Raw genomic sequence first — 13,230 nt, forward strand, 5'->3', positions numbered from 1 at the left:
CGCCTTCTTCGTCTGCACAGCTCATCCGAAGGACCATTTCTGGCAGGCTGACCGGAGCTCTCCCGGGTGGGAGAGTTGCGGCAAGAGGAGACCCCAACTCTGAGCTGCGGGCCAGTCTCCTTGGGCTGGCAAAGTCCCATCATGACCCTCTTCTGGGTGCAGCAGCCACTCCAGTCTGGGACCCGCCGTCCTCCACACTCGAGGATCGAGAGGCTCCTTGCAGCTGGGTCCACGGGTGGTGGTCTCCTCCGGGCCAGAGGCACGTGTTCTCATGACAGGCTAGCTTCCTGAGGCCCACTGAGCTTGGTGGGAGTGGGGGCGCGGCGTGCTCCCCAAAGCTTGCAGCATCCAGCTGCAAGTGCCGGGCAGAAATCTTGTCCTGTCCCAGTGAAGCCAAGGCCCAGAGGGGCCCCAAGGGGCGGGCAGCTGGCTGTGGCCAAGTCCAGAGGCCAGAGAAGCTGGGGCAGCTGAGTTTGTCATCCAAGCCCCGGACCTTTCTGGATGGGGTGGGCCCCAGGGCTCCAGAACCTCAGGGGACAGTCTCTCTGCTAATCAGGTGGCTGAGGGCCCAACCCAGCATCTCTGCAGCCCCTCCTGAGCCAGGCACTTTCACCTTCGTCTCCTTCCCAGGAGAGCCAAGTCCCATGGCTTCCCCTTGGGTACACAATTACCCTGGACCGGCCCGTCCCCTTTCCTGCCAGCTCCACGTGCTGATTGTTCCAGGGCTGGGCCAGGCCATGCTCTTAAATGCGACAAGGCCGCAGGTGGTGCATCCCGTGAAAAAAAGATCAATATATTACTGTTCTGTTTTTACAAAAATTAAAAACGTCCACACGCATCTGTACAGGTTGTGAGCTGGGTGCGGGGGTCACTGGAAGAGGAGGGAGAGACTGAAGGTGAGGAGGGAGGCCCTGCCCTGATCTGAGCACCCTGTCCTGCCCATTTCTTCTAGAACGGGCATGCCCCCAATCCTCTCATGCCCGGCTCTTGGCTTTCACCCCCTCTCAGTGGGGCAGTTTGGGCAAAGTCCCAGGGGGGTGCAGATGGCTTTGCGCTGGCTGGGCCAGGTGCTGGGCGAGCCCCAACTGACCGACAGGGTGGACTAGTCACCCGGGACCACAGCCCCAAGCCTGGGGCCACACGATGGGAGAGTCAGAGCTGGGGTCGTGTCATCCCAGGGAAACCTGGCTATTCAGTCACTGTGTGGGGAACCGCAGACACCCAGCCCCTGGGATCTCCCCCACCCCCACCGCCGCCCTCCTCACAGCCTGTCCTAGAGACTCCTCCCTGCAAGGTACCTTATGCCAGCAGCCAGGCACGGGCAGCCCATCAGGGCCCTGGAAAAGAAAAACGTTTCAGTGGGGATGGGGGTGGGGGACTTGATCAGCTCCCTACACTCTGTACACCCTTGCCCTGTGTGTAGGGAGGCAGAGCTGAGGGAGTTGCCACACGAGGCCACTGGACCCCACTGAGGCAGGGCCCGAACGCCTGTCCACCTGGGTAGTCGGGTCACAAGACATGAGGGCCTCTCACTGGGCTTGTCCCGAGTGCGCCCCCATGGGGCTTGGTTTGTTGGGACACTAGAGCAGGGACAGAACCAGGGCACTGTGGAGTATCAGGTACTGTGCTGGAATCTGCCAGCCAGGAGATACCGAGGGGCTTCATGGCTTCCTGCCCGCAGCCATGATGGTGGCTCCAGCCCCTTACACTGGGGGGGCCTGAGAGCTCTCAGGAGTTTCTCCAAGAGTGTTTTGAAGGGCAGTCCAGGAAGCGGGATCCCCCTCTGGCCTGTCCTGGTCCTTGTGTCTGGATCTGGGTGGCAGGGCAGAATGAGGCTGTCAGGGTAGAAACCGGGGTGGGGAATGGGGGTTGTCTGGGGGTGCCAGCATGCCAATGCCAGCCCAGCACTCAGACACAAGGTGGGGTGGGGAAGGTTTCTAGGGCGGCCTGGAGGGTGAGGGAGCTGGGGAGGGACCCATCAGGCAGCCTAGAGTCTTTGGGGAACCCCGGGGAGAAAATTCTTCATTCCAGAGGCACACACGGGAACACATTCCATGGAGCTGCCAGACATCTACCAGGGTCACGGGCTGGGGCCCACAGGGAAGTGGGGGGGAGGGGCAGGAAGGAAAGGAAGGCAGGAGAGAGGAGGGGGGGTAGAACAGTGGGCACAGGTGCCCGGAATGCACAGCACAGCACACAGCAGGCCAGACTGCATACCACAGGGCAGGGCCCGCTGCCCCTCGCCAGGCCCCTGGAGCCCGGTGCCCCTCGCTGGCCTCCACATTTAAGGTTCTCCTGTTTCAAAGACAAAGGCTGAATGACCCGGAGGGAAGTCTTGGCCCCGGGCCTGGAGTTTCGAGGCTGGGCCACCGTGTCTCTCCTCTGTCCCTGCACTTTTTGAATACGGTCACCACCCTCCTATTTCTCTCAGTGACTCCCCAAGACCACCTAGTGGCCCTAGAGGCAGGGCCTAGTACCCCCACTGCTTGGATGAGGAGACTGAGGAACCAGAGGGCTGGTGTGACTCACGGGCAGTCAGAGGACTGGGCATCTGGGGTCCCTCACCCTGATCCCCCTTTGAAAGGCAGCCAGCACCCCTCATGGCCGGGTGGCCAGGTATGACCATCTGCTCAGTCTTAGTGTGGAAGGTCCCTGTTTTCCCTTTCCTGTCTTTTGTGAGCTCCATGGCAGAGTGTGACGTGTGGACCCTCCCAGCCTTCCGGGGAGGGGAGTGAACTGTGGTAATTTCCGGCCTGCAGTCCAGTGGGCCTCAGGGGCTGACGTGAGAGAGAAGGAAAGGAGGAAGGTGTGGGGAGCAGGGAGGGACTTTGGGGCATGCAGAGGGGGTGCAGGGGCCGCATGGGGCCACCCATACCAGCAAGGGACACCCACCCAGAGAGGTGAGGGTGTCCTAATCCTCTGTAGCGCCAAGGAAGCTGAAAAGAGATGGGCAGTGACCCTGGCAAACACTGAGGGGGTGGGTCCCCCTGAGGCACGCTCAGGGTGGGGAGTCAGGACCAGAATGAGAGAGGTGCCTCCATGATGGCAGTGACAGCTGCGGTGGTCTCTGGGGCCTGCGAGTGAGCTCTGAGGACAGGGAAGACATTGGCCTGACCCTGGCCTGAGGCGGCAAAGACCTGGGTTGGGGCTCCCGTTCTGCCCCGACACGTACCACCGGACACGGCTGGTCCAGGCCTGGTGGTCCCGGCTCACCCTTCTGGCCCTTCACACCTTTCCGGCCCGGGACTCCTCGCTCCCCCTGCACAAGGAAGGAGATGGGTGTGTGGCCAAGGCTGCCAGGTTCAGGACCTCTCCTCCGCCTCTCAGAGGGATGGGCCTCCAGCTGGCAGCCACCCCTGCCCTGCTGCGCCCCCATCCCAGCCTCCACCGACCCCCACCTTCTCTCCACGTTCACTCCGGTCACCTTTCTCTCCTCGGGGTCCAGGGAAACCCTGGAAAAAGGAATAAAATGAGGTTTGAGGTTTGGTCCTGTATCTGTTCATCTCTGTGCCTCCATCACTGCCCCTTCCCCATGCAAATTTGTGGTACCCGCTGGCCCCACTCAACTCCTCGGTGACACGTATGTTCGGCACGAGGCTGATTTCAAGAAAAGCATACATTCAGGACGCTAGCACTGCTTCCTCCAAAAGAGAACACTGGCAGTGTCTCTGGACAGAAGCCCTCAGGCAGACGGCTTTCTCTCGCACGTCACTGTCACATGCTGCTGGCACTGGCCCTAGCTTGGTTAGGGACAGAGACTCAGGAAACTTGTGGAAGTTTATGTCACTATCTTTGATGGACTCAGAAATGGTGACCTTTGTTGAGCCTTTGGCTTAATCTCTTACCCACCTCTACCCACCCATTCATCCATCTGTCCATCCACCCATGCAACCAACATTTTTTTAAAACTTTTTAAAAGTTTTTATTTATTTTGAGAAAGAGCACGGGCAGGGGAGGGGCAGAGAAAGAGGGAGAGAGAGAATCCCAAGCAGGCTCCACACCGTCAGTGTGGAGCCCGATGTGGGGCTCGAACTCACAAACCGTGAGATTACGACCTGAGCCGAAACCAAGAGTCAGACGCTTAACCAACTGAGCCACCCGTGTGCCTCTGCAATCGACATTTCTAAGCATCCACTAGGAACTGGGCTGTGGGCTGGATACTGAGGACAGAGAAACAGATTTGATGTGTCCCCCTGCCTTTATTTTCTGTATCTTATGTTTTGACATCTTAAAAATTTTGCTGGCTAGGAAGAGGCTGCCCCTCCCTCATGTTGAGTTTTGGAAACAGCAAAGGGCTGGTGTGGGGCACACCTTTTATATGTAAACTGAAAATCCCAAAATCACTCCCTTTATCTGCCTCTCACACAGCAAGCTGAAATCATCCCAAGGGCAGGTAGCAGGAAACTAGGGACCACCCCTACAGCCCGGAGCCTGCCCAGATTATTCATACTAACTAATCCTCAAGTGTCTCTCCTGCTCTGTCTTGCCTTTCCCAAGGAAGCCCCAGTAAAAGCTCTGGCTTAAGCTGCCCCCCACTCCCTTCTACCTCTGGACCAAACCTGGTGCTTCCCCATGTGGCCCTGCCTAGTGAGTGAGCCCTTCCCTTGGGAAACATAAGTAACATATTTTTCTTCCAATGGCATTGGCCAAACTGTGTCCTCAGTCACCTCCACAAATTAAAACCCTGCAGTTACAAATGTGACACTTCCCTCACGGTCTAACATGGCAGGCAAGAGGATATAGAAGATGATGGTCTATGCTCAGTGACACAGGATGAACCAGATGCCATTAGGTCCGAGGGAGAGGGGCTGTTCTATCCAGGTGTGAGGTCAGGGAAGGCTTCTGAGCACACTCCCCATGTCTGCTGGGCCTGGTGGAGTGGGCGCAGGGCCAGAGGCTTGCCAGGTAGAGCCGGTGGGCTCTGAGCTCAGCTCCAGGCCTCCCAGAAGGCAGCCGTGGCCACACTGCTGGTGGCCCGGTCTCTTTAGCTCCACTACCTCCCTGACAGAGCCTGAACTGGATTCAGCATTGGTGTCTTCTCTGGACCCTTTTCATGGATGGAGCATCATCTTCCCAATCAGAAATTCTGTGTCTACACTTGCTCTCCCAGGTGACATTCTCTCCTTAATGCCTAGGGTGGACACCAGAGTCTGTGCAGCCCTGCATCTGGTCACCATTGCCCTTGCAATAGCCACCTGATTTTCCTGGGAGCCACCCTCCCTTCTTATAACCCACTGACTCCACTCCCAACTCCTGGAGGGAGGATGTGACCCGGGCTGGCCAATCAGGGTGCTGCATTTCTCACGGCAAGTCATGTTTCAGCATTGACCCAACTGGGGCCAGAGAGAGGTGATGAGACTTTTCTAAAAGAATACAGAGTGAGGCAAATGGTCTTTCTCCAGGGTTTGGGGCTATTGCCTCCACCTCATTACCACATGTAACTTGAAATGACACCCCAACAGAGAAAGCACAGACGGGAGGACGAGAGGGTGTGTTGTGTGGATCCACACACTGTCCCTCTGGATTTTTTTAAATTTTAGAGAGACAGTATGCACAAGTGGGGGCGAGGGGCAGAGGGAGAAAGAGAGACACAGAGAGAGAATTCCAAGCAGGCTCCATGCTCAGTGTGGAGCCCCAGGTGGGGCTTGATCCCACGACCCTGGGATCATGACCTGAGCCGAGATCAAGAGTCAGACACACAACTGACTGAGCCACGCAGGCACCCTTGGATTTTTCAATTAGTAATCAGTTTAAGCCAGTTAAATATTTTTTAATGTTTATTTTTGAGAGACAGAATGCAAGCAGGGGAGGGGCAGAAAGAGAGAGGGAGACACAGAAGCTGAAGCAGGCTCTAGGCTCAGAGATGTCAGCACAGAGCCCGACATGGGGCTCAAACTCATGGACCGCGAGATCATGACCTGAGCTGAAGTCGGACACTTAACTGACTGAGCCACCCAGGCACCCCAGTGTAAGCCAGTTTAAACTGTTTTCTGTTGTTGGCCAAAGATCCAATCAACCTCGAGCTAATACTTCCTCTCCTCTTCTTCCCTCAGTAATGTCTAGCTGAAGCTTCAGCATCTCTCACTAGGAAATTGCAACAGTGCAATTTTTAAATGACACAGAATGATACAGGATGACACAGAATCCAAAGCAGGCTCCAGGCTGTCAGCACAGAGCCTGATGCAGGACTTGAACCCACAAACTGCAAGATCATGACCTGAGCTGAAGTCGAAAGCTCAACGGACTGAGCCACTCAGGCACCCCAATGCATCATCCTTCTATCCATTTATCCATCACCCATCCATCTATCATCCATATATCCAACATCCATCCACCTATCACCCATCCATCTGTCCATCTGTCCATCCACTATCATCCATATATCCATCATCGATCCATCGGTCCATCCACCCATCATCCACCCATCAAGTACCTACTCTGGGCTATGAACTAGACTTGGCATTGAGGACACAGGGGGAACTTGGAGTTTCAACCCTGGAGAAGGGGGTCACATCCAAGTCGCAGATCAGGTGACTGTATGGCCAGCACGGGGTCAGAAGCTACACACAAGAAGAGCCTGATCACAGGGAATGATGAGATACTTACATCCAGGCCTGGCTCCCCGGGTCGTCCCTGAGGAGAGACAAAGAAAGATGTGAGGGGGCTGGGGAGGGGGTGCCGGGAGCACTAATGGCTGGGATGTGCAGCCTTGTGAATTGTCCACAAGCCTGATTTCTGGCCCCGGGACAGTGTGGTGTCAGGGGTTGAGCCACCAAGGCCGAGCGACACCACAAACATGTGGCCATACTTGGGGGGTGTTAAAGGAGGGTGGTTACCTTCTCTCCTTTGGTTCCTGGCAGTCCAATAAGGCCCGGCGGGCCAGCTGGCCCCTGGGTGGAAAAGGAATGGGTCAAGAAGCATGACAGTTATAGGAATTAGCAGCCTGGAGGGATGGACAAGGCTCGTGACACTCACAGGCAGGCCGCTGGGGCCTCTCTCCCCTGACACGCCCTTCTCTCCCTTTGCTCCGTCCAAGCCCTGCAAGCCAAGAGGAGACAGCAGTCAGTGGGGAGGGGTCAGACAGACAGCAGGACAGGAAAGCTTGGGGTCTCAGTGACAGGTGGGGATGCAGGGCAGAGGGACAGACTCCAGGCTCTCAGGGGCTTGACCCCAGCTTCCTTCCAGTGCACATAATCGGAATGAACTATGAGTGTGTGCACTTTACCTTTCCCCACCCATGGGTGCCGTCGGTCATCACGGGAGATCGTTGCGGTCACACCCATTTCACAGATGAGAAAAGAGAGGCAAGAGAGAGGGGCAGGGACGGGCCCAGCCACACAGCCAAGAAGCAGCAGAGCTGAGGACCAATCGGGTTTCTGAGCCCCAGCCTTGGACCTCATCCCTAACAGAAGCTGTCTCTTCTAAACACGATCTGGGGAGGCCCTTGGGACAAAACAGAACCAGAAACAGCCCATCTGGTTGGCCACATGCTTGGCCCCACTCAGCTGGTGGGAATCATGACCAAGTCCCGCTGGCCTCTGGGCTGAGGGAACGGAGAGGTAGTCTCTCCCCCAGGGTGCATGAGAGAGAAGCCAGGCATAGCAAGCAGGGAGGCCAGCTGGCCTCCTCCAGGCAGGGCACGTGGGCAGGCCACATTCACGGTTTTAATTTAAGAGCAGAGGACATGACATTATGTAATACACATGACGCCCAAGGCTTCATGTCCAGGCTGGGGGCAGTTAAGACGGATGTGTGCATGAGGCAGCAGACTAGTGCTTGGGCAGGGGGACAGAGCCCCAGTGTGGGGCAGGGGATGCTGGCTCCAAGGACATCAGGGAGGTTGTACTCCAGGGGATTCTGAACATTCAGGCCCTGGGATAATGCGGAGCTGGTCTGGAGCCCAGTGTGGGGCCCTCGCTGCCCATTAGCAAGGCTTTCTGGAACTGTCTAGGCTGTGGGTCTGAAGTGAGTAGGGGGGTTTCCACCCATGCCCCACAACTCACCTTGGGACCCTGGATTCCCTGAAGGCCCTGGAGGAGGAGAGAGCAAATCAGAAAGGCCATCGGGCTGGGTCCAGTGCTCGGAGCCAGGTTCCTCTTACAGTGGGTCGCAAAGGCTCATGGGCCACTCACTGGCCTCCATGGCCCTGACCTCTGTGGCCTCCCAAGCCCAGACCCAGGCTCTGCCATATTGCTTGATGTGGCCCCTTCCCCACCGAGAAATCCCGTCATCCCCTGGGCCACAGCTCTAGGCCTGGGCTCACTACCCTCTGCATGTCCCAGCTACTTTAAGCCAAATGCTCTTACCATGGGGCCTGGGGGACCAGGAGGGCCTGGGGGCCCTGGCTCCACTATGATCTGAGCCTAGGAAGCAGTCAGAGGTGGATTAGTCACCACCACCCCTCCCCCCATCATATGTCACCCACCCATACTTGAACACATTGGATGAGCACTCCTGGGGGTGCTGGGCCCTAAGGCACTGGGCCGAGTCTCCTTCCTGCCCCCAGAAGGGCACACTGCCTAGTGGGGAGCCCAGGGGCTGGCCTTTGGGTTCTCAGAGGGGCCTCAGCTGGAGGACACAGCCGAGGCTCCCCCTCCCCCTCCCTCGCTGCCCTTTGGTTGGCTCAGGCCAGGTGGCCTTTCTGTCCCAAGGTTTGGGGCCACAGCCGGTCTAAGCTAGGACCCTGGCCCTCAACAGCCCCCTTACCAGGCTCTCCCGTAGGTTGTCAGATGCCGACTCTCCCTTCTCCCCCTTGGGGCCGTCGGCGCCCTGCAGGACAGGATGGCCTTCAGCCCTTTCCGTCCATCATCAAAATCCCCGCCATGGTGGTCAGCACTTCCCCTGCCTTCCCCATGAGGCCTCCAGCCTCAGCAGTGAGTTGGCCTTTGTAGCTTGAAGTATTTTCCCTGAATCAGTGACATGCTCCGGGTGCCCAGCACAGGGAGTTTGGGGAGAGCACATTGATAGTGGTATAAATTGTGGGCTCTGGAAGCAAAGACCCGGGTTCAAACCTGGTACCACCTCTCTAGCTGAGGGAGCCTCATGGATGGACACCAGACGTGAAGAGGTGGCATCTGGGGGCTGTTTGAACCCCAAACTCTTCCGGTCCAGCCACTATGACGGTGATAGATAGTGGACATTTATCACCCGCCAGCCACCCTTCTCAGGCCTGTCGTGCATGCCCTCACAAGTGGGAGATTATCACCCCCATTTTGGAGGTGAGGAAATGGAGCCCCAGGGGGCTTAGGATGCTCGAGCAGGGTTCCAGAGTCAGCAGGAGACAGAGCCGGATGCGAACTTGAGCGGTCAGCGCGTGTGACCTAACCACCCGCCAGCTGGGCTCCACCTTTGCGGAGGCCTCGGGAAGCAGGCGGTAAGTCCTTATATGGAGGAGGAGATGGGGCTCAGAGGGTCTGAGCAGCATGGACTGTCAGAGCTTCCTTTCAAAGGCTCGGTGACCCTGAGCTGGGGGGGGTGGTGGTGGTGCTGGCAGGGCCCCAGCTGCCCCCCTCCCGCCCCTGTAGCTGCTCTGGTGGGCATGCATCTGCCTTAGAGCCCCACGTGGGCAAACAGGGGGGACCCAGCCACACCTACCGGGGGGCCCGACAGGCCCATCTCGCCTGCCTCCCCTTTGGGTCCGGCCGGCCCCACCTCTCCTGGGTCGCCTTTAGCTCCTTTGGGACCCTGTGAGCCACAAGAACAAGGGGTTGGTGAGGCTAGCAGGCTCCCTTCCCCACCCCAGCGGGTTCCCAGAGCTTAGTCCTGGCCAGGCCAGACCCCCACTTCTTTATCCTGGGCCCCTGGCCCAGGTAAGTGCAATGAGGAGCCCGAATGAAGATGGGGCGCAGGGTGGGCCAGTGCGTGGAGAGGTGGGGTTCGGGGGACTGCGCAGCCCCTGAGGGGGCACTTATGGGGCTTGGGGTCAACCCTGCGCTCACATCTCAGAAGCTGGTGGTGGGAGCCCCCAAACCCCCCGTACAACCCATCATCCACTCAGTGCCCCTTCTGGCCACTCATTCCCTCTCTCAACCAATCACATACTGTCCAAGGTGGGTACACTAGGGACCCAGCACTAAAGACACTCCCGGCGACGCCCCTGGCACTGTGGTGTGTCAGTAGGATCACACACAGATATACACTTACAGGGACACTAAGAGTACTGATAGCAACGGTAACGACATTAGCTACCACTCGAAGACTCTGCTATGTTGTGCCAGGCACCCACCCCGCTCTGTTTTCCACACACAGAATTAGTTACCTCTCACAGCTGTTACCACCCTCACCTCCGGGCGAGGAACCGAACCGAGGCTGCTGGAAAATGAGCAGCTTGCCTGAGGCCTAAGGGCAGACTCAGGACATGCACACAGGCAGCACACTCTGTAATGTGGCCCCTCTCTAGCTCTGTACACACACACACACACACACACACACACACACGCACGCACACACACATGCACACGTGCATTCATGCACACATGGACGCACACACACATAACATGCACGAACACAGGCACACACGAAGCGCAACACTAGGCACCAGCATTGCCAACCAAATAAAAAGGCCCAGAGACCTTCTCTCCATCGATTCCCGGGGCACCAGGCAGTCCCAGCTCGCCCTAGGAGGGAATAGAAAGCAAGGGGGGTTACGGTGTCCTGTGGTCCTGGAGAGGGACTTATGGCTGGGCTGCCCCCCCGCCCCCGGCCGCCGGTTCAGCACAGCGTCCCTGGGTCGGGTCCCTGGAGTTAGTCAGGTCCAGGATGGTGGCCATTGGGTGCCCGGCCGCGTGCCAGGCATTGCCCCCCTGCTCTTCTCGTTTCCTCAGCTCCAATGAGCAGATGCAGCCCAGGGCTATAATCTATAGTCTGGGAGGTTACAGGTTTGGAAACTGAGGGTCAGAGGATTAAATGACTCATTCCAGGCCACACAGCCCAGGCTGGGACCAGATCTTGCCTGATTTCCAAGTCTTAGGCTCTTTCTCCTGCGCTGACTAAGCAGGGTGTAAATGATGTCTACAGGCTATGTAATCTATGGGATTTGGGGATGTCTCCAGGGTTTACATGTGTGAATGAGGCTTCCCGGGGAGGAGCTAGGGCTGGGAGGAAGGCGGCCAGCTTGGTTAGGAAGGAGCAGGGCCGCTTTCTCTGAGCCCCTAGAAGCCAGGCTGGGATGCCAGGAGAGAAGCAGAGTGAGCATGGCAGAGAGGAGAGGGGAGGCGGGTGCTGGAGATAAGGGGCTCGGGGTGAGGCCACACAACTGCCCGTGAACTGACCTTGGCTCCGGGGATCCCTGGTGGCCCTGGGGGCCCCTGTGGCCCGGGAGGACCCTGTATGTGAAAGTCAAGCCGGTCAATGTTCAGGCAAAGTATCCCCCTTGTTGCTAGCTCACCCCTTCCACCCCAGGGATCAGGGCTGTGTCCGGCTGGCCTGTAGGAGGGTCAAGGACCCTCACAGCCTGCTTCCCACCCTGTCAGGTCAGGCCCTCTTGTCTTGTGAGGGGGCAGGGTGCTGGCACAGGCACTGGGTGAGATACCACAGTGTCTACTGCCACAGAGGGTCCAGAATCCCTCTGCCTTCAGAGCTAGTATCCCCCAAAGACAGATTTCTTCACAACACTCTTCTGCTCAAGATCCTGCAAGAGCTCCCTGTTGCCTCTTGAAGCAAGCATAAATCCCCCACTGGCATTCAAGGCCGGCCAAAAACTGTATCCCTCACAGCGGTCCAGCACTGCCCTCTCTGCCCCTCCCGTGAGTCCTGGGCCTCATGGGTAGGGGATGGTATCTCTAGGTCTGACCCTGCTCCCCAGCTCCCGCTCCCACCCAGGCTTCCCACAGGCTGCCTGCCCACCATGGCTCATCTGTCACCTTCCAGAGGCACCCTGCCTAGACCCTCACCCCAGCAACCTGTCCCCTTCTTGCTGGCACCTTCGTTGAGACATCCCTGGTCTTTCTATCCTCCTCCATTCCACCCACCCAGGCCCAGAGCCCACCCCCACCCCACTGTGGCCTCCCTGCCTCCAGCTGCCCGCCCTCCACACTTTGATTCACCTTCCACACAATTCCCCGGCTAGCCTGCTCACAATATGTATTTTTTAAAGTTTTTTTTTTTAGTGTTTATTTATTTTTGACAGAGAGCACAAGTGGGGGAGGAGCTGAGAGAAAGAGGGAGACAAAGGATCGGAAGCAAGTTCTGTGCCAACAGCAGCGAGCCCGACATGGGGCTCGAACCCATGAACCGTGAGATCATGACCAGAGCCGAAGTTGGATGCTCAACCAACGGAGCCACCCAGGCGCCCCCTGCCCCCATAATATGTATTTTTAATATCACGTCTCTGCTCAAGAACCAACTGTGGCAGCCTGTGCCCATCAGCTGGAGGCATCATTCCAGCCTGGCATCCAAAATCTACTTCCTGCCTCCCTATACTCAGGTTGCTTCTCCAAGTGGGGCTGGGGCACTCCATGCCCATGCGTGCCCTTGGGCTGCAACACACCATGCAGGCCTGGGGCCGGCCACTTGAACTTCAGCTTGAACTTCCCTGAGGCCCGTGGGAGATAACTGGAATGGGGCTCAGGTAGGGTCAGGTGCCGAGGCCCCGTGTGGTCTCTGATGACTGCCCCTCCCCTCCCCCTCCCTAGCTTCCCTCCCTGGGAGCCGTGAGCAGCTAGCACCCAACCTCTCTCTCCACTGGTGATGGGCCCCCAGTTGGTCTGGCCCCAGACAGGGCTCAGAGGCCCCAGGCATCTCCTGAAGCTCCTTGAAGCAGGCTGTGCCATTGTCAACCTCTACCGACAGCTCTTAGAAGACCTAGCCCTCTGGCCTGGGTTCCCTGGGAAGCCTGCTGAGACTGGACATCAGGAAATGATCTGCTTCCTACCCCTGAGTGGGGAGCTTCCCTTTTTTGCTTTGGCCACTGGGAGCTGGGGGCCACATAATCCATGTTCCCAGCAGCTCTTAGCATCGGGTGGGTCTCAGCATAGCCCTGATTTCCTTATCGGGTGCACCTGGTGGAGTTGGGGGTCTTTGTGCCAAGCTGCCCTTGGTTCTTTGTGTAAGGAAGTGCAGGATTGGGGCACCTGGGCAACTCATTCAGTGAAGTGTCTGACTCTTGGTTTCCGCTCAGGTCATGATCTCATGGTTTGTGAGATCGAGTCCTGCATCGGGCTCTGTGCTGACAGCCTGGAGCCTGCTTAGGATTCTCTCTCTCCCTCTCTTTCTCTGCCCCTTTCCTGCTTG

The 13,230-nt window shown here is 57.7% G+C and overlaps 1 protein-coding gene across 1 annotated transcript in view; it reads right to left on the reverse strand.

Moving 5' to 3' along the window:
• Positions 1-464: 464 nt before the first annotated feature.
• Positions 465-13,230, reverse strand: part of COL23A1 (collagen type XXIII alpha 1 chain) — a 355,860-nt gene continuing 343,094 nt past the window's right edge. Inside the window, exons 17-29 of the mRNA XM_019469645.2 lie at positions 11,271-11,324; positions 10,572-10,616; positions 9,595-9,684; positions 8,707-8,769; positions 8,307-8,363; positions 8,004-8,030; positions 6,976-7,038; positions 6,837-6,890; positions 6,607-6,633; positions 3,399-3,452; positions 3,173-3,259; positions 1,299-1,337; positions 465-742 (exon numbers count right to left, since the gene is read on the reverse strand). Of these exons, the coding sequence (XP_019325190.2) occupies positions 668-742; positions 1,299-1,337; positions 3,173-3,259; positions 3,399-3,452; positions 6,607-6,633; positions 6,837-6,890; positions 6,976-7,038; positions 8,004-8,030; positions 8,307-8,363; positions 8,707-8,769; positions 9,595-9,684; positions 10,572-10,616; positions 11,271-11,324 (735 nt within the window). The 3' untranslated portion in view covers positions 465-667. The remainder of the gene's footprint in view (positions 743-1,298; positions 1,338-3,172; positions 3,260-3,398; positions 3,453-6,606; positions 6,634-6,836; positions 6,891-6,975; positions 7,039-8,003; positions 8,031-8,306; positions 8,364-8,706; positions 8,770-9,594; positions 9,685-10,571; positions 10,617-11,270; positions 11,325-13,230) is intronic.

Source organism: Panthera pardus, unplaced genomic scaffold (assembly GCF_024362965.1).
Source record: "Panthera pardus isolate Hobbes unplaced genomic scaffold, ASM2436296v1 HiC_scaffold_2, whole genome shotgun sequence".
NCBI classification, from domain to species: Eukaryota; Metazoa; Chordata; class Mammalia; order Carnivora; family Felidae; genus Panthera; species Panthera pardus.